The sequence below is a fragment of the Zalophus californianus genome, chromosome 17 (assembly GCF_009762305.2).
Source record: "Zalophus californianus isolate mZalCal1 chromosome 17, mZalCal1.pri.v2, whole genome shotgun sequence".
In the NCBI taxonomy this organism is placed as follows: Eukaryota; Metazoa; Chordata; class Mammalia; order Carnivora; family Otariidae; genus Zalophus; species Zalophus californianus.
The window spans coordinates 48,851,834-48,873,360 of NC_045611.1; the positions used below are offsets into that span (position 1 = coordinate 48,851,834).

General features: G+C 50.8%; 1 protein-coding gene across 1 annotated transcript; it reads right to left on the reverse strand.

The window, feature by feature from the left end:
* Nucleotides 1-226: 226 nt before the first annotated feature.
* Nucleotides 227-13,270, reverse strand: PLAUR (plasminogen activator, urokinase receptor). The gene is made up of 7 exons (XM_027620239.1): nucleotides 13,110-13,270; nucleotides 11,509-11,619; nucleotides 10,059-10,202; nucleotides 4,316-4,474; nucleotides 3,605-3,739; nucleotides 2,048-2,194; nucleotides 227-760 (listed from the first exon to the last, which is right to left on the reverse strand). The coding sequence occupies exons 1-7, from the start codon at nucleotides 13,165-13,167 to the stop codon at nucleotides 507-509; spliced, it is 1,008 nt and encodes a 335-aa protein (XP_027476040.1). The 5' UTR covers nucleotides 13,168-13,270; the 3' UTR covers nucleotides 227-506.
* Nucleotides 13,271-21,527: the final 8,257 nt, after the last annotated feature.

Consider the following 21,527-nt stretch of genomic DNA (forward strand, 5'->3'; position numbering starts at 1 on the left):
CTGGAAGGTTAGTGCTTGAGTGAGTGAGTCGGAGCCGAGAAATGGATGTGGAGGTGGCTTAGGATGGAAGCCCATGGAGAACAGCTCCCAAGGCTGAGGCCCCAGATGCCTGGGTCCTACAATGTGACCCCTAATTCCAGGAGGTGGGCAAAAGGTGCCCCCCCACCCATTCATCCTCCCAAAGAGAGATGCTACGGGGAAGGGAAGATCAGGCCTTGTTCTCTGGTACAAAAATCTTTATTTAAGTATAAAATATTAAATAAAACAAATATTAATAATAACAACAATGGTACAACAATGCTAACATAAGACCTCTCCTGCTGGCCTGCAGGCTTCTCCAGCTTTTCTCCCCTGGTTCTGCAACTCCATGAGACAGCTGGGAAAACTGAGACCCAGAGAGGGCAGCACACTGGCCTGAGGTCACACAGCAAGTCAGCAGGGCTGGGAGCTGAGGGGAGGGCAAAGGGCTCCTCTGGATCCGGCCAGGGAAGGGGGAGTGTGGGGCGTCAGGTCCAGAGGAGAGTGCCTCCCCACAGTCTGGCAGTTATAAGCAGGGTGGCCATGAGGCTGAGGTGGGCAGGACCGGGCCGGGGGGCACCGCCCATGCGGGGCTGGTGACCCAGGACTGGGTGGTTACAGCCGTTTCCAGTACAGCATGAGACATTGAGAAGGGTCAGACTGAAGGCTTCAGCCACGTGGAGACTCTGGCACCATGAGGAAGTTGCACAGCCTCGTACTGTGTAGCTCCAGTTGCCCAGCCCTGAGGAGAGAGGACTGCGTGAGACTCCCAGCTCCTGGGGCTGGGCCTGCAGTGCTCACCGGGTGACCTGCCACCTTGTGGTGGATCTCACCTGAAGAAAGCAGCAGTTTCAAGTGTGGTCCCTCAGACCCTTCCGGGGGAACTGAGAAGTCAAAACTATTCTCATAATAATGCTAAGGCATCATTCGACTTTTCCACCCTTGTGAGTGTACAGTGGGGGTTTTCCAGAAACCCTGGGACATGTGATCTTGCAGCCGACTGAACGCAGAAGCCAATATGAGGAGGATGAGGATCTAGCCATCTTCTATTAAGCCAGATATGAAAGAGATTTGCGAAATGGTAGAACAACGCCGGTCTTCTTGTTAAATGTTTTCATTGTGGAAAATGTCATTTTTTTTTAAAGTAAAAAATGTTATGTTCACATGGAATGAGGTTTTATTTTATATTTTTCTTTTAAAGTAATTTATTTTAAAATAAATTAATAGGGGCACCAGGGTGGCTCAGTCGGTTAAGCGTCCAACTCTTGGTTATGACCTCAGGGTCATGAGATCAAGCCCCGATTTGGGGGCTCCATGCTGGGCATGAAGCCTGCTTAAGATTCTCTCTCTCCCTCTCCCTCTGCCCTCTCTCCATCCCCCACTTGCGGGCTCTCTCTAAAAAAATAAGTAATAAATAAATTAATAATTTACATCTCTTAAAATATGTTTTAACTCCTAATGCAGTAAATATCTATAGCTATATCTGCCGTAAGTAATAATTTTTAAGAGCAGGGAGGAATTTTGAGATGAAAAGGTTTGAGAACCCCTGGAACAGAGAGCCGCTCAGGATGGCACAGGATGGAAGCCCGCCACATCCACAGGAAGTCCCACCCCCTCGTGGGAAGTTCCACCCCCAGAGAGGTCCACATTTCTGTGGCGGGAATGCTCATTTCTTTTTTTTTCTTTTAAAGATTTTTTTAATTTATTTATTCATGAGAGAGAGAGAGAGAGAGAGAGAGAGAGGCAGAGGGAGAAGCAGGCTCCTAAGGAGCAGGGAGCCCGATGTGGGACTCGATCCCAGGACTCTGGGATCGTGACCTGAGCCGAAGGCAGACGCTTAACCATCTGAGCCACCCAGGCGCCCGGGAACGCTCATTTCTTAATGAAGTCCTCATTCCTGATGACACTTTGCACCCTCCTGAAGGAAGTCCTACCTTTTCCACCGGAAGACCCAGCTCCGTGAAGTCGACCTGTGGCCGACAAGCCCCCACCCACAAGTATCCTCTCCCAGCCTCCTGGAAGGGCTCACCATTAGTGCCCGTGGCTTCCAGGCATTGATTCATGGGGCCTTGGCAGGCGGTCAGGGAAATCTCCTCGGAGGAACATCCATGGGTGCTGTTCCCCTCACAGCTGTAACATTGGAGGCCATTCAGAGGCAGGTTTTGAAGCTCCAGGACTTGGGAGAAGACAAGTGACACAGAAATCAAGGAAATTAGTATGGGGGTGCGGGCAGGTGGGGTGGAGGGATGTCCTTCCTTGCATTACCTCCCCTAGGACTGTCAACTCGCAGCCTGAAATGTCATGGAGCCACCTAGTGGTCAGGCATTGGAACAGCACTGTCTCCGGAGGGGAGGGCTTTTTTTTTTTTTTAAGATTTTATTTATTTATGTGAGAGAGAGAGCGGGAGAGAGAGCACGAGCATGAGCGGGGGGAGGGGCAGAGGGAGAGGAAACAGACTCCCCGCTGAGCTGGGGGCCAGATATGAGACTAAATCCCAGGATCTTGAGATCATGACCTGAGCCAAAGGCAGACGCTTAACTGACTGAGCCACCCAGGCGCCCCTTCTCAGGGGGTTCTTTATAGAACCTGCGAGAGAGATCCCACCTCGCCGCTCCTCCTGAGCCCCTATCTGACCAGGCACTGGGCGAGCAGCTGTGGAAGACGAAACAGTCCCTGCCCTGGAGCACTTACCACTTAGACCTACACTGTCCAATATGGTAGCCACTAGCGACCTGTGGTTGTTTACATTTACACTGAAATGAATTCCTATTAACTAAAATTCAAAGTTCAGTTTCACATTTCAAGCGCTCAACAGCCATACGAGTTAGTGGCTACCATATCGGACAGTACAGATATGGAACATTTCTATCACCCTGGAAAGTTCTATTAGACAGTACTGGTTTGTGGAGACAGAATGACACCAAGGAGCGAGATTATAGTGGAGGGGAGGGACAGGGAATGTTTCCCCGAGGACAATACTTTAAAGCTGAGACCTAACCAATGAGAAGTAGCCAGCCAGGTAAACTCTTGGGGGAGATGTGTTCCTGGTGGAGGGTACTGAATGCGCGAAGGCCATGCGGCAGGACAGAGTTTGGCAGTTGCAGGAACTCAGTGTAGACCATGAGGCAGACAGGTGCCAGATTACATAGGGCATAGGATGGTCTTTAGATTTTACGCTGTGAGCAAAGAAGAGTTGCTGCAGTGCCTGAGGAAGGAGAGTGACATGCTCTAGTTTACATTTTTAAGAAATCACCCTTGCTGCTGTGTCGAGCATTGGTTGTAGGAGGCAGAAGCGGAAGCAGGGGGACCAGTGAGAAGGTTATCGCAGCAATCTAGGCAAGAGCTCCCCGGTGGCATGGACCAGGGCGGTGAGCTGCGGAAGCATTCAAGGAAGTATAAAGCAGGGGTCTCTGGTAAAGCTTTGATGGGCACGTTGAATTTCCACACAAGCCTTCTTTGAGGAGGGGCTTTCAGGGGAGATGGCCACCTAGAGAGGAGCGGTGGCCTGCGAGTGAGGGGCAGCAGCCTGGGTACACCTCCTGCCCCGAACCCCGGCCTCATGCTGCGTGGGTCCCCTGCCCCTCACCTGGGCCTCCATTGCATTTGGTGGTGTTGCAGCACTGCAGGAAGTGGAAGGTGTGGTTGTTGTGGAAACCGGTGGGGCCTGGGCAGCCCGGAAGGTTGCCACAGCCGCGGGTGTGGTGCTCATCCCTTAGACTGCCTGTCGGGAGCAGAAGAGAGAGGTCAGATCGTTCGGGGGCTGAGACTGGCTTTGCCCACCACTGCAGCAATCATCTGTCCATTTCCTGCCTCACTGTTCATTATAGGACGCTCATTTTATTTGGGGCAGCCATATATCTAGGCAAAACCACATTTTCCAGCTTCCATAGGTATAATCATGTGGCTAAGTTCTGGTCAATGTGATATAAATAGGAGGGTTTTATGGGACTTCCAGAAGGGAGAACCCCCACAAAAAGAGGGGTGCCTATTTTTTGTTCCTTTTCTTCTTTCTCTTTCCTGGAACTCGGACATGAGGTTTGGAGCTCTGGCAGCTATGTTGGACTATGAGGCAATTGTGAGAACGGAAACAATATTCAAGAAATGAGAAAGCATCTGGGTTCCTGGTGATGGTAGAACTGTCCTAGTGGCTCAGGACTTCCTATCACTAGACTTTTTGTGTGTGAGAGAACTAAATTTCTACTTTGCTTAAATCCTTGTTATCCTGGGGTCCTTGTTAAGGGCAGCCTTGGGGAGGAGCAATGCAGGGGGGAGATGCTGCTGGCAGGTTGGAGCTCACCTTCCAGGCTCCGGTGGGTCACCACTTCCACGCACTGTTCTGTAGGGCTGCGGCATTGCAGGCTCTGGTCCCAGCCCCTCTCACAGCTCAGATCTGATGAGGCGCAGGAAACACATTCCAGGTAACGGCTTCGAATTCGGGGAAAGGTGGAAGTCCGACCTGTTCGGGGAGGGGCAGGAGGGTGAGACTCCATGGGGAGAGTTCCAGAAATCTAGCTCCTTTGAAGACTCACCTAAGCATCAATTTCTCCTTTAGCCAATCACCAAAGCCCTGCCTATCCCACCTCCTGAATCTTTCTAGCATCCATCCCCTCCTTTCCAGCCCCATGACCAAGTCAGAACTTCTTCAAACACCTGGCCTCCTGATTTCCATCCTTGCCCCCCAACCCCACCCAGGGCAGCCCCACATGGCCCTAGGAGGATGTTTCTAATACTCAAATCTGACCCTACCTGCTCCGCTCAAAACCTCTCCATGGCTCCCCAGTGCCCTCAGAATAATATCCAAGCTACTCCATGCGGACCTCTCCTGTCTCATCTCCCTCCACTAGCCCCTCAGACTCTACTCCCCGTGACTTCCCACGGTCCCTGAATGTATATGCTGACTGGCATCCAGCCCTTGCCTAGAACACGCTCCCTTGGCTCCTTACTTTCCCCGTCTTCTCCTACTCATTCTTCAGGCATCATCTTCTCAAATCTCACCTCCTCTAGGAAGTCCTCCCTGACCTCTGAGGCTGCATCAGTGTGTCCCACCAGGCTCCCCAATCCCAGCCACAGCCACCTTGGGTCATCCCCGTCTGACCGGCCTCTGAGCCCCAGGAAGTAGGGCCAGGGCTGTCCTGATCATTACTGTGTCCCAACACCACCCAGCACAGGGCCAGAGCCAGAGAAGACATCCAGTAAGTATTTGTTAAATGAATGAATGAAGAACTGCTTAAAACCCTGCTATTGTTCTTTGTGGTAGCCAACCTCTGAGACGGCCCCCAGTGACCCCTGTTTCCTGGTACGCGCACACAAAGAACAGGGCTGACCTGTGTAACTAATGGGATATTGCGGAAATGATGGTGTATGACTCCTGTGCTAGATCATAAAAGGCATCGCAACTTCTTCCTGGCTCTCTCTTGGATTACTTGGTCTGGAGGAAGTCCAGCTGTCATGCGGTTAGAACACTCAAACACCCCATGGCGAGGTCTACGTGGCGAGGAACTGAGGCCTTTGTCCAAAGCCACGGGAGGGGACCAGCCACGTGAGTAAATCTCCCTTGGGAGCCTTGGGATGGTGGCAGCTCCGCTGTCGTCTTGACCACAACCTCATGAAAGAGCCAGAACCATCCTACTTAAGCCACTTCCAGATTCTTCAGAATCTGACCTTCAGAAACTTTGTGAAATAATACCTGCTCATTTTTGTTTTAAGTTTTGGGACAATCTGTACTGAGGCGATAGATAGTTAATGTACTACCCAATTGGGTCAGGGATCCAAGCCTCACTTGATGATTGATCTGTGATAAGCCTCTCACACCTGCTGGTCCAGGCCAAGGAGGTGAATTATTTTTCCCTGGAAACACTAGAGTCATTCCTCTGGAGTCATTCCTCTAGATTCCTCTAGAGTCATTCCTCCCACCATTCCGAAGCCTGGCATGCCCTCCCCTTCCTGACCCCAAATATCCAAGTTGAGTTGGGGCCAAGTCCTACATAAGGGAGAGGGCTGTCTCAGCCACTCTCTCAACTGGTAGGCCAGCTGCTGGAATTAGGTGAATCACTTACATCCAAGGCCAAATCTTCCCCAACCCTAAAGAAAAAAATAATTAAAATGCCAACAACCCATGTCTTCTCACACGAACTTCCATGAAAATGAAAACACGGAGGGCGCCTGGGTGGCTCAGTTGGTTAAGCGACTGCCTTCGGCTAAGGTCATGATCCTGGAGTCCCGGGATCGAGTCCCGCATCGGGCTCCCTGCTCAGCAGGGAGTCTGCTTCTCCCTCTGACCCTCTTCCCTCTCGTGCTCTCTCTCTCTCATTCTCTCTCTCTCTCTCAAATAAATAAATAAAATCTTTAAAAAAAAAAAAAAAGAAAGAAAATGAAAACACGGATTGCCATCACCGCCATCATACCACCCTCAGGTCCCCTCATAAACTCTTGTTCTTGTGTCGCTCTTCTAAATGTGGGTCATCCTCAGGGTTCTGTCTTAGGCCCTTTTCATTTCTCACGGTGCACATTCTCTCCCATGGGGATGTTATCCATTGACCTGGCTTCATTTCCACACATCTGCTGGGAACGTCTCTCTGAGCTCCACACCTGTATACCCAACTGCCTCCTGGGGAATCCCTCTGGCCGTCCCTCAAACACCTGAATCTCTTTAGGCACAAAAGGAAGCTCTCCATCTTCTCTAAACGGGTCTTTCTCTCCTGAATTCCATATCTCTGTGGTGGTCCCGTTCAGTCCCCCAGGGCAGACACCTGGCAGGTTCCTTGATCCTTCACATCTAGGCACCAATCTGGAGCCGTCTCCTGCCCTGTCTTCTAGTTCTTTAATCCTTTTGCCCCACTGCTTCTGGGCTCTATGAAGCACATCTGTTGAGTTCTTAATTTCAGTCACTATTCTGTGTTTCCTGTTTGACTCTTTTAAAAAAAAATGGACTCCACATTTCTGTTAAAGTTTATCCTCCCTATTTTTTTGGACTATATGTATATTTTTAAAGATTGTATTTATTTATTTGACAGAGAGAGACACAGAGAGAGAAGAAACACAAGCAGGGGGAGTGGGAGAGGGAGAAGCAGGCTTCCCGCGGAACAGAGAGTCGGATGCGGGGCTCGATCCCAGGACCCTGGGATCATGACCTGAGCCGAAGGCAGACACTTAATGACTGAGCCACCCATGTGCCCCTGTTTTGGACCATATTGATCATGGCTATTTTAAATGTCCCTAATAACTCCACTATCTGAATCGTTATGACTCTGTTTCTACTGTTGGATTTGTCTCTAGGTTTCTTATTAATTGGTCCTTTCAATTTTCTTTGGGGTACCTTGTAAGTTTTGATTAGATGCCAGACATCACAATGAAAATTTGGAAGGGCTCTAAATAATGTTATTTTCTTCCCAAGAAGGTCAGTTTTCTTCTCGCTGAAGATCAGATGTAGGAATCTTTAGGGCTGGTCTCTTTCAGTTTTGCCCTTACACCTAGGGTATGGTCTCAGCAGAAAGCTTGGGGTGGTTACCAAGGCCTCTCTCTCCAACTTTGCAACTTTGGTTTCCCTAGCATCATATGCCTGCTGGAATCCTTTTTCAGTTCTGTAGCTTCCCAGATACTATTTTCTGCTGAGTTCCTTGGAGTCTCACCCTGTGCATGTACAGCTTGCCAACAACTTAAAGGAAATATGCAGATTTGGGGACTCCCTTTTCTTTGGTTTCATATGTTCCTGGACTCTACCTCTCATTCTTCAGATGCTCTGGCAGCCAGAGACACTCTAACCCCTGGCTTCTCAGTCTAGCAATGATCTCTCTTATTTGGGTTTTATTTCCCCTTCACAGCAGTGAATTGGAAATGCACTCAAGGATAAAGCCAGCTTTCTGCATAACTCAATTTCCGTGCTTCCCTTATTTCAAAGATTGTAGCACCTCAAGGTCCTCTCTTCATTAGTTGCTCTCCAGTGACCTCAAGTAATTGTTTATGATTTGTCCAGCTTTTCTGGCTTTCATTGGCAGATTAGTCTGATACATGTGACTCCATCATGACCAGAACTGCAAACCCACCCCCATGTCTAATCCATCACTAAGTACTGCTCATCTACCTGCTAAAGAGTTCTTAAAATCCACCCACTTATCTCCATGTGCATGGTTGACCTTCTAATGTAGTTACTCTCTTCTTCACCTGGACAACCTCACCCACCTCCAAGTTGGACTGCCCTCATCTTCTTTCCCTCCATCATTGCTCTCCTCTGAGGTCAGAATAATTTGTTCAAAAGTACAAATCTGATCATGACACTCTCTGCTTAAAACCCTTTTATGACCGGGGCACCTGGATGACTCAGTCAGTTGGGTGTCAGACTCTTGGTTTCCGCTCCGGTCATGATCTCATGGTTGTGGGATCGAGCCTCCTCCCCCGCCCAATCCGTTGGCTCCACATTCAGTGGGGAGTCTGCTTGAGATTCTCTCTTTCCCTCTGCCCCTCCCCCTGCTCACACACTCTCTCTCTCAAATAAATAAAAAAAAAATCTTTAAAAAACCCACAAAAACCCTTGGGACACCTGGGTGGCTCAGTCGGTTAAGCGTCTGACTCATAATTTTGGCTCAGGTTACGATCTCATGGCTCATGATATCAAGCCCTGCATCAGGCTTCTTGCTCAGTGGGGAGTCTGCTTGAGATTCTCTCCCTCTGCCCCTCCCCCCACTTGTTGTGTGCTCTCTCTCTCAAATAAATAAATAAATCTAAAAAACAAACAAACCAACCAAAAAACCTCAACCCTTTTATGACCTCCCCCTGTTCCCCGTATGGTCTGTACCCCTCACCACAACCTAGAAGGCCCTGTGTAATATGACCCTGCCAATTTCCAGCTCCTCTTGCCGTTTTCTCCTTCCTCCAGTCATACTACTTTCATCCACCTTTGGGCCTTGGTGTCTGTTGCTCTTCCTAGAAAACCCTTTCCACTGTCTTTTTAACAGTCTGACTCCTGCTCATCCCTCAAGATCCAGCTTAGTTTTTGCTTCCTGGAGGAAAACTTCTTTGACCTGAGTCCAGTATCTCCCCTAGGGTCCCACAGCCCCTATTCTTCATTCATCCCAGCCCTGATCACTCTGGCCGCTGTTTCCCTTATCTCAGCCCTGAAAATTCTGGACCGTGCTTCCCAACTACAGCTCTGGCCCCTCTCAGACCAGAGGTCTCATGGTCCTGGACCCCTCTGTTTGTGCTTCCCCATCCTGGCTCTGACTAATCTGAGCAGTCACTGCTTGGTGATGGGTCTGTCACCCCCACTCCCACCCCACTGACTGTAAGCCCATGGTAAGGCCCAAAGCTGTCTTGGTCACATCTGTATTCCCAGTATCATATAAATACAGGATTTGGTTTAACAAACTATTCCAGTCACCACAAGCAGTGTAAAATGGCCTGAGAAATGGGGGCTAATAATCGCTTTACTACTTATTAAGTTACTGAATTGACAGCTGCGCTCCAAGCTTGCTGGTGGACCCTTGACCACTCCCAAGTCTCTCTTTAGAATCCCATGTCTCCAAGATCCATCAGCTAAAGAGGGGTGTCCAGGATTGATCAATGCCTTCTGCATTGACTGATATTGTTAAATCTTCTGAATATTATCTATGATCCAAACAATTACTTAGACCCAATTATCAGTGCTTTCCTTAAGCACATCTAACAGAAAGCTGAAGCCAGTGTCCCCTCTCTTGTCACTTTCTTGAAAATAAACATCTGATTCAGTCTCTGTCAACAGACAAAAGTTTGAGGTCAGCATGGCTGAACGAGAAACAGGGCAAACGTAGGTGCTCTGCTTACTGACGTCACTGGGACGGGCCTGGCCTTAACCAATTTCCTGTCTTGCCAGGCCCAGAAAGAGGAATCTGCACGCATGACCATGCAACACAGATCCATTGCTTTCTACCCCCTCCTGCAGGAACTGGAGAACTTGAGCCTCTCTAAGTCTTTTTGTTAAACTGGCATTTGAGAGTTGGGGCTGATGGTGACAGGATCAGGAGAATGATGGGCGCGGGGTTGGGGATCGTGAGGGCTGCCCAGCTCACCAGGGGTGGGTCGGTTGCACAAGTCAGTCCCACACAGGGCCTCCGTAAGAGTGATGATCTGCATGCCTGTCCGATAGCTCATGGTCCTGTTGCTCTTCTCTGGGTGGGCACAGCCTCTCTCCACCACCTCCAGCTCTTCACCTCCTGTGAAGAATGTATCTTTGTCACCCCAAAGGCTGCCCTGGGCCCAACCAGTCTCTGATGCTCCTGGTCCTAAGGTCACCCACTTCCGGGGCTGATCCTTGCCAGGCCTCTTCTCTGGGGTCCAGCTGTCTCCTCTCCTCACCCTCCCACCACAGGAAGCCTACTCCCTCTTAGTGACCACACTATCACTGAGGCTGTCTGGATCCATCTACCCCTCCCTCCCAGCTTAGTGATTTTAGCAGGGAGATGCCTCTAATAGGAATCTTTAAAGGGAAAATGTTACAAGCCTGCCAAAAAGCATAAGAGAACGATACAATAAATAACTATGCATTCATCACCAAATTTTATAAAATATTGGAAAATTTTGCTATATTTGTTTCAGATATTTTTTAAAAGAACTTAAATTTGAAAGATAGAGTTAAAGCCTCCTGCTCACTCCCCCAAATCCCATTCCCCTTATGCCCTGTCCAGAAGCAACCACTGGTATAGGTGATTTTCACCCTAGGTACACATAATAATGTATACTATCATTTATTTATACGTTATTTATTGCATATTGTTATATACTATTTATATTAAAAGGTATCATACCCTGAAACGTTTTTTTCCCCCTCTCAACCTGATGTTTTTGAGATGTATCCACTTTAATACCTACAGCTCAAGTTCCTTCATTTAAAGTGCTGTGGAGCGGGGCGCCTGGGTGGCTCAGACGTTAAGCGTCTGCCTTCGGCTCAGGTCATGATCCCGGGGTCCTAGGATCGAGCCCCGCATCGGGCTCCCCGCTCCGTGGGAAGTCTGCTTCTCCCTCTCGCACTCCCCCTGCTTGTGTTCCCTCTCTCGCTGTCTCTGTCAAATAAATAAAATCTTTAAAAAAAAAACAAAACTGCTGTGGAGCATTCCATTGTGTGATTATACCATAATGTTTCTCCTCGACTGATGACTAACCTGTATCACAAACATAACTGCTAAGAACATTCTTACACGGAACTCTTAAGAACATTCTTACATGTGTGCCCAAGGTTCTGTGGGGTTTCTATATTCCTAGAAGTTGGATTGCTGGCAGGAGGGTATGCTAATCGTCATCTGTACTAGGTATTGCCAAATTGCTCTGTGCGGTGCATGCACGAATTTATCCTCATTAGCCGGGTCTGCAGCTTCACATTCTCATCCATCTCTGCATTGTCAAATTGTTTAAAAGCTTGTCTGTCTGGTGGGTATGAGATAGGGGTCTCCTTGTCTTTTTCGTTTGCATTTCCCTGATTACTGGTGAAATAAGGTTCCCCGTCGCTGTAGTGGGGAATCTCACCTTCCCATATGCGCATGATGGTGGTCCTGCAGAGGTCCTGGCCACGGGCACACTCTTCCACCTGGCACTTCCCGATCCTCCCACACAGCATGCACTGCAGGCTCCAGGAGGCTGCGGGGTAAGTGGGAAGAGAGGAGAGATTGAGCGGTGCTCCCCCTCCCTGCTCCTTCATGCCCCAATACCAGGACCAAGTCTCCAGGCCTTGTGCACTCAGGTTCGTGCTCCACATTTTGTCCGCCCTTTGGTTCCAACACTGGGGTCGGGTCAGCAGTACTTCCGGTCTATCTGTAACCCCACGTTTTATCTACACCCCCTACCCTAATGTTCTATCCCTTCCAACAGTCTTTCCCTAAAGTCACGCCCTGGCTGATTTGCCCTTGAATTCTGTATCAGCGCGGGACCTATCCTGAGTCCAATCCCCACCCTCTCTGTCCATCAGAATATTCCAGCCCAGCTCCAGTTTAGGTCCTTTCCCCCATTCCACCGGCCCTCCGTCTATTTGGCTTTGCAACCTCTCCTAAGGGCGTTCTACCCTCAACCAACTGCAGCTGATCTTTACGTTCTACCCCAGTTCCCGGTGACCCCCACTGACTATCCCCGCCCTTAATGCCCCCAGACTCTACTCCTTTCCATAGCCTCTCCCCAACATTCTCTCCCCGCCCATCAGTCCAGGCCGAAGTTTTAACTTCGCCCATCAGCCCTCGGGAAGTTCTAACCCCAACTGCAGTAGCCCCCCCGAAGTTCTCTCCCAGCCCCTCAGCTCCTCGCGCGAGGCTCTCGCCCCGCCCCCAGCTCCTCCCCCGAGTTTCTCGCCCTTCCCACTAGCGCGTCCCGTGGTTACAAGTTGGCCCACTAGCCCCGCCCCAACTCCTTACCCTCCCACCCCGCCTCTCCTGCTGGGGGTCCATTCCCCACCACAAATTCGCAGTCTTCTAGAGTCATTACTCATTCCTGGCCGCGAAAGATCCGGAGAACTTTCCGGGTTATTCATGGCTGAACCGCCCCGCCCTGACCAGTTCCTTCTCAATTTCCTCTCGCTTTTCGACCCTCTCCCGTACATTTCCCGGGAAAGGAGTTGAGAGGGTAGCTAGGGGATAGTGAAAGGGAAGGGTCCTCCAGGGACAAGCCCTGGCTTCCCCCAGCCCCTGTCTCTGCGACTTTCGGCCTCTCTGTTTAGATCTTTTGTAACAGGAGGCTCCGTGCTCCCGGTCTTTCCAGGGCCTGGGTCGGTGCGGGGGCGGAGAGCTGTGGGCCAGAATCCCCCTTACTCCAGGACCGCTCTGAGCCTGTTTCCTTCTCTGTGAAACAGGGCTAGAATAGTTCTGACCGTCCAGTTTGAAACTGCAGGGAAGGCGCTTAGAGGAGCGCACTCACTCCGTGGCTGTTAACAGCCTTCGCTCGACGAGTATTTCGCGAGCACGGACTGCTGGCCAGGTCCTGTGCTGCGTGGGGCTGCAGCTGGCTGCAGCGTGACGGGGAGGGCTGGGGGCTGAGCCGCCCTCCTCCAACTCCTCCAGCTCGGAGCCCCCCGCCCCTCCCCCCTCTTCACTGCGTTCGGACCCCGGTGTCCCGCGCAGGTGTTTTGGGCACCGGGTCCCTACCTGGAACGCAGGTCTGAAGCGAAAGCAGCAGCAGCGGCAGCAGCCCCGGGCGGCCCATGTCTGGCCGCAGCTCCAGTCCGTGTGGCTCCCTGCCCCTCTCAGTCTGGCCCGGGCAACCAGACAGTTTTGTGCCCCCGGGGCTCCTCCCAGAGATTTTGCGAAAGAGCGAGTCAGCCCCAGATGCGTAGGTGCTTCCCCCTCCTCCCCCTCTGACCCCTCCTCCTCAAAAACTTCCTTTGCCAGGGCGCGGCCAGCCAGGAGTGGGGGGGGGGGGGTAGGCTCGGCTCTGACTCATGTGGCAGTGGTCACACAGCTGTCTCCACGCTGCGGGGGCGCACACTCAGTGGGCTTTCACAGCTCACTTCCCAGAGCGCGAGTTCCAGCAAGAGGCAGGGCCAGCTGAGGGACACCCTGCAGCACCGAGTGAAGTCCCTGCAGCAGCTCCAAGCCCTGATTGCAGTTTATCGGACACATCTTCTTGGTGCTGCACAGGGTCACACGGACGAAGATGTGCCGCCTTACTCCAGATCATACAGATGCGGCAGGGGCTCGTGGGCTAACAGCAGTCCCGACCAGCCGTTGTGGGCTTTAGCTGCTGGTGCTGAGCATTCCCCATGGTCTTCCTGGGCCTTCTTGTGCCAGTATAATTGAAATAAAAAAAATATATATATATTGAAAGATTTTATTTATTTGACAGAGAGAGACACAGCGAGAGAAGGAATACAAGCAGGGGGAGTGGGAGAGGGAGAAGCAGGCTTCTCGGGGAGCAGGGAGCCCGATGCGGGGCTAAATCCCAGGACCCTGGGATGATGACCTGAGCCGAAGGCAGACGCTTAACTGACTGAGCCACCCAGGCGCCCCTGAAATAAAATATATTTTGTTTCACCAAAAAAACCAAAAAACAAAAAAAACCCAAAACTTCCAATTCTCCTTCCTCCTGCTCTGGGACCTTGGGCAAAGGACCTCAGCACTCCGATTAAAACTTGTCCTGAGGGAATCAGAGAGGGAGACTAGCCATAAGAGACCCTGAACTCTAGGAAACAAACTGAGGGTTGCTGGAGGGGAGGGGGTGGGGGGATGGGTTAACCAGGTGATGGGCATTAAGGAGGGTCCCTGATGTGATGAGCACTGGGTGTTGTATGCAACTGATGAATCACTGAACTCTTCCCCTGAAACTAATAATACACCATCTGTTAATTAATTGCATTTAAATAAAATTTAAAAAAAAGAAACTTGTCCTGATGGGACATTTGTGGCTGATCATTAGTTATCGTTAGAGTTTTTGTTAGTTTTGTTAGGAAGGATAATGATGTTGTGGTTATGTGGGGAAATGTCTGTATCATCAGAGATGCACACTGGAATATTTGAGGGGTGAAAGAATATAATGTCTCTAATTTACCTTCAAACACTTCAGCCAAGAAGTAGATATTGCTGTTATGAAAATGGTTTTGTGGTTATGTGGGAAATTGTTCTTAGTTTTTATAGACGCTGAAATACCTAGAGGTGAATGTCATGGCTGTCTGCATTTACTTTAAATGCTTTAGGAAAAAAGAAAGGCAAAATACTCGTATCAGTTTTTTATCAGGGTAACTTACATGCCATTCTGTTTCCTTTTTCTGCGTGTTTGTAAAGGTCCTCACTAAGTTTTTTAAAAAGTAAAATAAAATGTAGGGGCATCTGGGTGGCTCAGTTGGTTAGGCGTCTGTCTTGACTTCTGCTCCGATCATGGTCTCTGGGTGGTGAGATGGAGCCCCCCATCGGGGTCCATGCTGAGCATGGAGCCTGCTTAAGATTCTCTCTCTCCTTCTCCCTCTGCCCACCCACTCCCTCCTCCCATTGCTCTCCCTCTCATTCTCTTAAAAAAAAAAAAAAAGGTAAAATAAAATGTAAAAGATAAAATCATCTAGTCTCTCCACCTCCATGTGTTTCCGACCCATCAGAGCAATTTAACGCTGGTGAAAATGCCTGAAATAGTTGCTGACCCACAAGGAGGGCTCAACAAATTCCTTCAGCATTTACCAAGAACCTACTCTGTACCAGGCACTGATCCAGGAGGAGCTGGGGACACAGCAGGAAACAAAGTGTAGTCCCTGCCCTTGACAATGAAGAGTAAATATGTGTTATTTAATCTATGACTGTCAGGCAGCAATAAGTAAAACAGAGAACAAACCAGGAGGCAGAAAGTACAAGGATACGAGTGAGGCATGGTTAGTTTTAGGTGGGGTGGTGCTGCCCCACCTTCCCTGAGCAGGTGGCATTTGAGCAAAGGGTGAATGTGGTGAGGGCAGAAGTTGGGTAGATGATCCAGGAAGATTTCCAGGGAGAGGCAGCAGCCAGTGCAAAGTCCTGAGGCGGGGGTGTCCTGTTGAGCTCTAGAAACAGCAAGTGGCCAGTGTGGGGGCTGAACAGAATAGGGGAGGCCAAGGATAGCAGACAATGAGTTAAGCAGTAGCGACCTCTACCACTATAATAATGAGGATAGCATTATTATTTTTACTGATTCATTGAAGCCTTAAGGTAATAATTTTAAGGTAAAGCAAGAGAAGTCCCAAAGAAATCCTCTCTTCTAAGAGGCAGTAGAGCCTAGTGTTTAAGATATGGGAGCTGGCACCAGACTGGGAGGGTCCAAATTCCAGCTACTCACTGCTGTGTGGGCTTGGGCAGGTTACTTAACCTCTCTGTGCCTCCAGCTCCTTCACCAGTGCCTCTCTCCCAGGGCTGGTGTGCTAGGGGCATAAAACAATGCACCCAGGGTGCTTGCCACCGTGCCTGGTGTGCGGAAAAAGACAGTAACCACCATTGATTATTGCTGGGCCCGCTCTCCAGAGCTTTCTCTCCATGGGGGTGGGGAGAGGGTTTGAGGTCAGGGGAGGTCATGGCTGCAGGACTGGACTACTCCTTGGCTACCCTGGGCCAACAGATGTCTTCCCGTGAGAGCCTCGGCTTCCCTCAAGTGGAAAGTAGGGCCCCTCTTGCTGTTGGTGTGAAGACCAACTGAGGTGGGGAAATAGACAGTTGGGCTTGCGATCCAGCTTCCTAGGAGGATGACCTCACTGCCCTGAGGTCATCCCTTTTTATTTGTTTTTTTTATTTAAAGAATGAGGGGAATATCTTGGAGCCCGCCCATCCCCACCTCAGACCGCTCTAGTCTCTCAAAATCTGTTGTTCCCCTCCTGTGTCTCTCCGTCCGTCTTTTCCTGTTTTGGTCTTTTTCTTTGTCTCTGTCTCTGTTTGTCTCTCTCAATCCCTGTGTCTCTCTCTTTCTGACTCTGTCATGATATCTCTCCCTGTCTGTGTCTCTGTATCTTTTTTCCTGTCTCTTCCTGTCTCTCTCTCTCTGCTTCTCTTTTCTGTCTCTCTGTCTCTGTTTTTAATGTCTCTCTAGGCCTGTCTCTCTGTCTCTGTCTCTCTGTGACTCGTTCCCTCTGTCTCTCCCTCAGGTGACACACACCTGTGAGGTCCAGTGACGTGTCACGGGAGGGGGCAGGCAGGAGGCTGGGTGTGTGCACAATCCCAGAAAAGTGGCAGGAATGTCCGCTCTTTCCTCCTCATGACTCACCTGGGCCTCGCCTGCTTCCTACCTGCCTGCTGGGTCCTGAGGGAGGCCCACAGGTTTCGGGGGTTTCCCCGGGCTGAGGAGGGGAGAGTCCTGTGCAGAGTCAGAGAAGGAGAGAGATCCAGAGAGACAGAGGGGGAGAGGCAGTGAGAGAGATAGAGGGACAGAGACCACTGACGGACTGACTCCAGGGTAGTCAGAGAGGGAGAGAGATCTCTCCACCTGAGAGAAGCACAGAGACAGTGAGAAATGGAGGGACGGAGACAGAGGCAGAGGCAGTTGGGGAATGACCCCCGATGGCCCTCAGAGAGAGCAAGTAGAGATGCAAAGAAATTGCTCGTGTGAGTGCATGTCCGTCTGGGACCGTCCTCAGCCTCCTGCCACCTGCCTAAGCTGGGGACCGCCTCTGGCCTGGCTGTCGTTGGGGGTGCGGCTGCGGCCATTTCCTCCCCAGCTCCAGGGGACACTGATGTGTGGCTTTTCCATCCTGGCCTGGCCACCTCCCAGATGTGGGGATGTCTCCTCTCAGGGCCTCCCTCTTCAAAAAAACAAAAAAAAGGGGGGGAGAGGAATCGCCTCAGGGAATGAAAGCTGGAAACCCCTGAACTCCACACCCCTCTTTCCCCATTTTCCAGGTAGAGAAACTGAGGCCCAAAGTGGAAACGTTTATTTTATTTTATTTTTTTTAAGATTTTATTTATTTATTTGAGAGAGAGAATGAGATAGAGAGAGAGAGCATGAGAGGGGGGAGGGTCCGAGGGAGAAGCAGACTCCCCGCCGAGCAGGGAGCCAGCCCGATGCGGGACTCGATCCCGGGACTCCAGGATCATGACCTGAGCCGAAGGCAGTCGCTCAACCAACTGAGCCACCCAGGCGCCCGGAAACGTTTATTTTTATTTTATTTTATTTTATTATTTATTTATTTATTTACTTACTTTTTAAGATTTTATTTATTTATTTGACACAGAGACACACAGAGAGAGGGAGCACAAGCCGGGGGACGGCAGAGGGAGAAGCAGGCTTCCCGCCGAGCGGGGAGCCCGATGCGGGGCTCGACGCCAGGACCCTGGGATCATGACCTGAGCCGAAGGCAGACGCTTAACGTCTGAGCCACCCAGGCGCCCCTTTATTTTATTTTTTATTAAAAAAAAATTTTTTTTTTCAAAGGGGAAACTTTAAATGAGGCTCCCCGCCTCCCTTCTATTGAGTCCTCGTGCTAAGCCCGGCGTTGTTCTGAGCGCTTCTCTGGATGCAACAGTGCATCCTCACAGTATCCTATTTTACAGTGGAGGGAACTGAGGCTTAGAGAGGCATGGTCGGCTGAAAACTGACCCCCAAAGAGCTCCAGGTCCCAAGCCCTGGAAACCCTGAGTGGTACCATATGCAGAAAAAGGGTCTTTGCAGGTGTGATTAAGTCGAGGATCTCAAGACGGGGGCAGTATCCTGACGATCCGCGTGGGCCCTCCATGTGATCATTAAGTGTCCTTAGGGAGGAAGGCGGGGGGGCGTTTGACTACGGACAGGGGGAGGAAAGCAGGGCCAGCTTTGCTGCTGGTTTTGAAGGTGGAGGAGGTTGCCAAGAACAGAGGGATGCCGGGAGTGCCGCTCTAACTACTGGAAAAGCCAAGGCGACCCTGCTCCCTAGAGTCTCCGGAGGAAGCACTGGCCTGCTCACACCTTAATTTTGGCCCCTTAGGACTCACTTTCAATTTCGGACCTCCAGTGCTATAGGAGAATACATTCCTATTGTTTTAAGCTACTAAGCTGACGCTAATTTGTTACAGTGACCACAAGAAAAGAATACAGGAGACTACGTCACTTGCCTATGATGGCCTGTAGGCCTAGAGTCAGGATTTGGACCCAAACAATCTGGCTCTAGGGCCAACGCGCGCATAATGATCACCCTGAGTGTTGCCGCTCTGGGGAGACAAGAACCAGGAGCTAGGAGCCCCCAGCCTCTTTCCATCCTGTTCTCCACTGGTCCTCATGGCCATGCCTCCCTCTGGCTTCAGGGGGTCGAGCTGACCTGGGGAGAAGAGGGGGTCCAGAGGAGAAAGAATCTGTACAAAGAAGAAAGTTCTCCCCGTCTCTAGCCCCTTGCAGCTCAAATTCCACCACTGAGTTGCCATGTAAGAAATCATCATTGCAATTCAAGAGCTAGTGTTGCTAATGTATAAAGAGCTCTGGTTAAGGGTTGAAGGTGTCTTCCTCCACCTCTCCAAACCCCACCCCTCCATAAAAAAAAAAAAAAAAAAAGGATATGTTGAAATCCTATTTTCTAGTACTCAGAATGTGACCTTGTTTGGAAAGAGGGCTGTTGCTGATATCAGTGGTTAAGAGGATGTCACCGTGGGGTAGGGTGGGCCCCTAATCCAATATGTCTGGCGTCTTCATAGGAAGATGATCATGTAGGAGGTGCCTGGGTGGCTCAGTCGGTTAAGTGTCTGACGTCAGTCAAATGTCTGATGTCAGTTAAGTGTCTGCCTTCGGCTCAGGTCGTGATCCCGGGGTCCTGGGATCAAACCCCGCGTTGGGCTCCCTGCTCAGCGGGGAGTCTGCTTCTCCCTCTCCCTCTGCTGTTCCCCCACCCCCTGCTCATGCTCTCTCTCTTGCTCTCTCCCTCTCTCCCTCTCAAATAAATAAATAAATAAAATCTTAAAAAAATAAATTATTAAAAAAAAAAGAAGATGGCCATGTGAAGACAGAGACACGGGGAGAAGGCCTTAGGATAGTGGGAGCCCAGACGGGTTAGGGAGCTGTAAGCCAAAGACGGCCAGCAAAACCACTAGAAGCGGTCAAGAGGCAGGAAAGACTCCCCCACGGGTTTCAGAGACAGCAGTTCTGCCAACACCTTGGTTTTGGATTTCTAGCCTCCAGACAGCACATTCCTGTGGTTCTAAGCCACCGGCGTCTGTGGCGCTTTGTAGCCACGGGAAACTAACACAGTTCCTGTGAATCAACAGAAACATCAGCACAAGACAAAAGAGGAAACATGAATGACTCTTATAAAAGCAACACATATCGCGCCTCAAGGTTCTGGGGGTTGGCGGGGCCTACTTGGTCTCGGATGTCCGCCCTAGTAGGTCCTTGCCCAGCCTGGCTGGGAGACCCGAAGCCTCCCTCCATGTGGTCCTCCCCGCTGCAGGAGGCAAGCTCATCCCCACAGTGGTGGCAGAGGGGTCCCAGCAGCAAGGCGGGGACAGCAGAAGCTGCAAATCCTCCCGCTCCGAGACTCCCAACTCATGCAACATTGCTTCTGCCACCTTCTCTGATCAAAGCGAGCTCCAAGCCTGGCTCAGAGTGGAGGAGAGGGGAACAGACCCCATCTCTTGATGGCGCGAGCTACGCAGAGTTCATGGCCCTTGGCGTCCTGCCACGCCCCTTTCCCCTCCAGGCTGGCAAACAGACAACAGCTGGGTGACACCCAGAGTCGGTGAATCTGTATGGAAGCAGACATTCCTTTACGCAGCCGGTGGGAGTGCGAGCTGGTACCGTCCCAGGAAGGGTGATTCTGCAGTTGCTCTCAAAAATGACAAACGTAGAAAAGCCTTTTGACATAGTAAAACCACTTGGGGGAAATTGGCACACGTCTCAAGCGATACTGGCACAAAGTTCTTCATTGTGACACTGTTTGTAACATCCAGCGATGGGAAAATACAGAACCGCACAAAGGTGCATTTATCCACTGCGGCAGAAAAAAAAAAAAAAGAGGAAACTGTAACTCAGGTTGCATTATTTTCAAGTGGAGATTTTAGGGGAAGAACAGCGTTTTACTGTTTGGGCCTTTGAGGGAAGTGCGTAGGCCCATGGGCCTGTATGTGCGTGACATAACCCCTCCCATGGCCCCTCACCTCCAGGTTTCAAATTAAGGGCAAGGACACGTCCTTTGCCTGCCTGCCGACCCTTCCTCCCACACTTCACCTCGTGTTTGTGTGGCTCCCAGCCTGTTTGCCCAGCCTGAGTTATCAGCTGACCTTTGAGGAAATAGGTTTCTAGTCAACAAAGCACCAAGAGCCGCTCCCTCCTCCCTGACTCCAGACTCCACACTGGGGGATTGACTTACTCCCTCTTCTTCCCACTTCTCCTGGACCAAAGGGCTCTGGATCCACCTGGGAAGGCGGTGGGCCTCCTCCCTAAACTTCTCCCTGCCAGAGCACCCCACAGGAAAAGCCACCCCCTTAGGCACAAGCTCCTTGATTGTACCTGCGGATTGAGGGCCCCCCCCTGGAGTCTGGAAGGCCCAGACAGGCCTGTGACCGACCTTGGATGGGTCCTTTCCCTTGTTTGGGATCTCTCCTCTGAGCCAAGGGGAGAGGCCAGCCCCAGCCTTGCCCGGCACCCTGCTGAAGGATGGTGACATATATCAACTCATTTAATCCTCGCGGTGGACCTTTGACACAGGTCCTCCTACTTTCCTTGTTGGACAAATGAGGACACTGGGGCTATGGTAGGTGACATGACTTGCCCAAGGCCAACGAGCTTGAAGTGGGCAGAACTGGAACTTGAACCCAGGCCACCTGGCTCCAAAGTGCTCATCCTCTTCTGGATGGGCATGTGGTTTCCTTAAAGCCTGAGCATCACTAGCACGAATCCTCCCAAAACTCACTACACCGCCACCATGTATCCAGCAACGTCCATGCCAGTTCAGTGGATGGACGCACTGAGGACCAAAATAAGGGGAAGGGATATCCCCAGAGTTATACCTCAAAGGAGAGGTAGGTGGGGAGTCAAAGCAGTGGGGAGGTGACTCGGACAGAGATCAAGCTCTGGGGTCCCTCGTGGGGTGCTTGAGATCCACCTTATTCCCATTGAACGGATGTGCAAATCAAGGCTGCCCTGTCCGAGGCAGGGGCAGGAGGGAA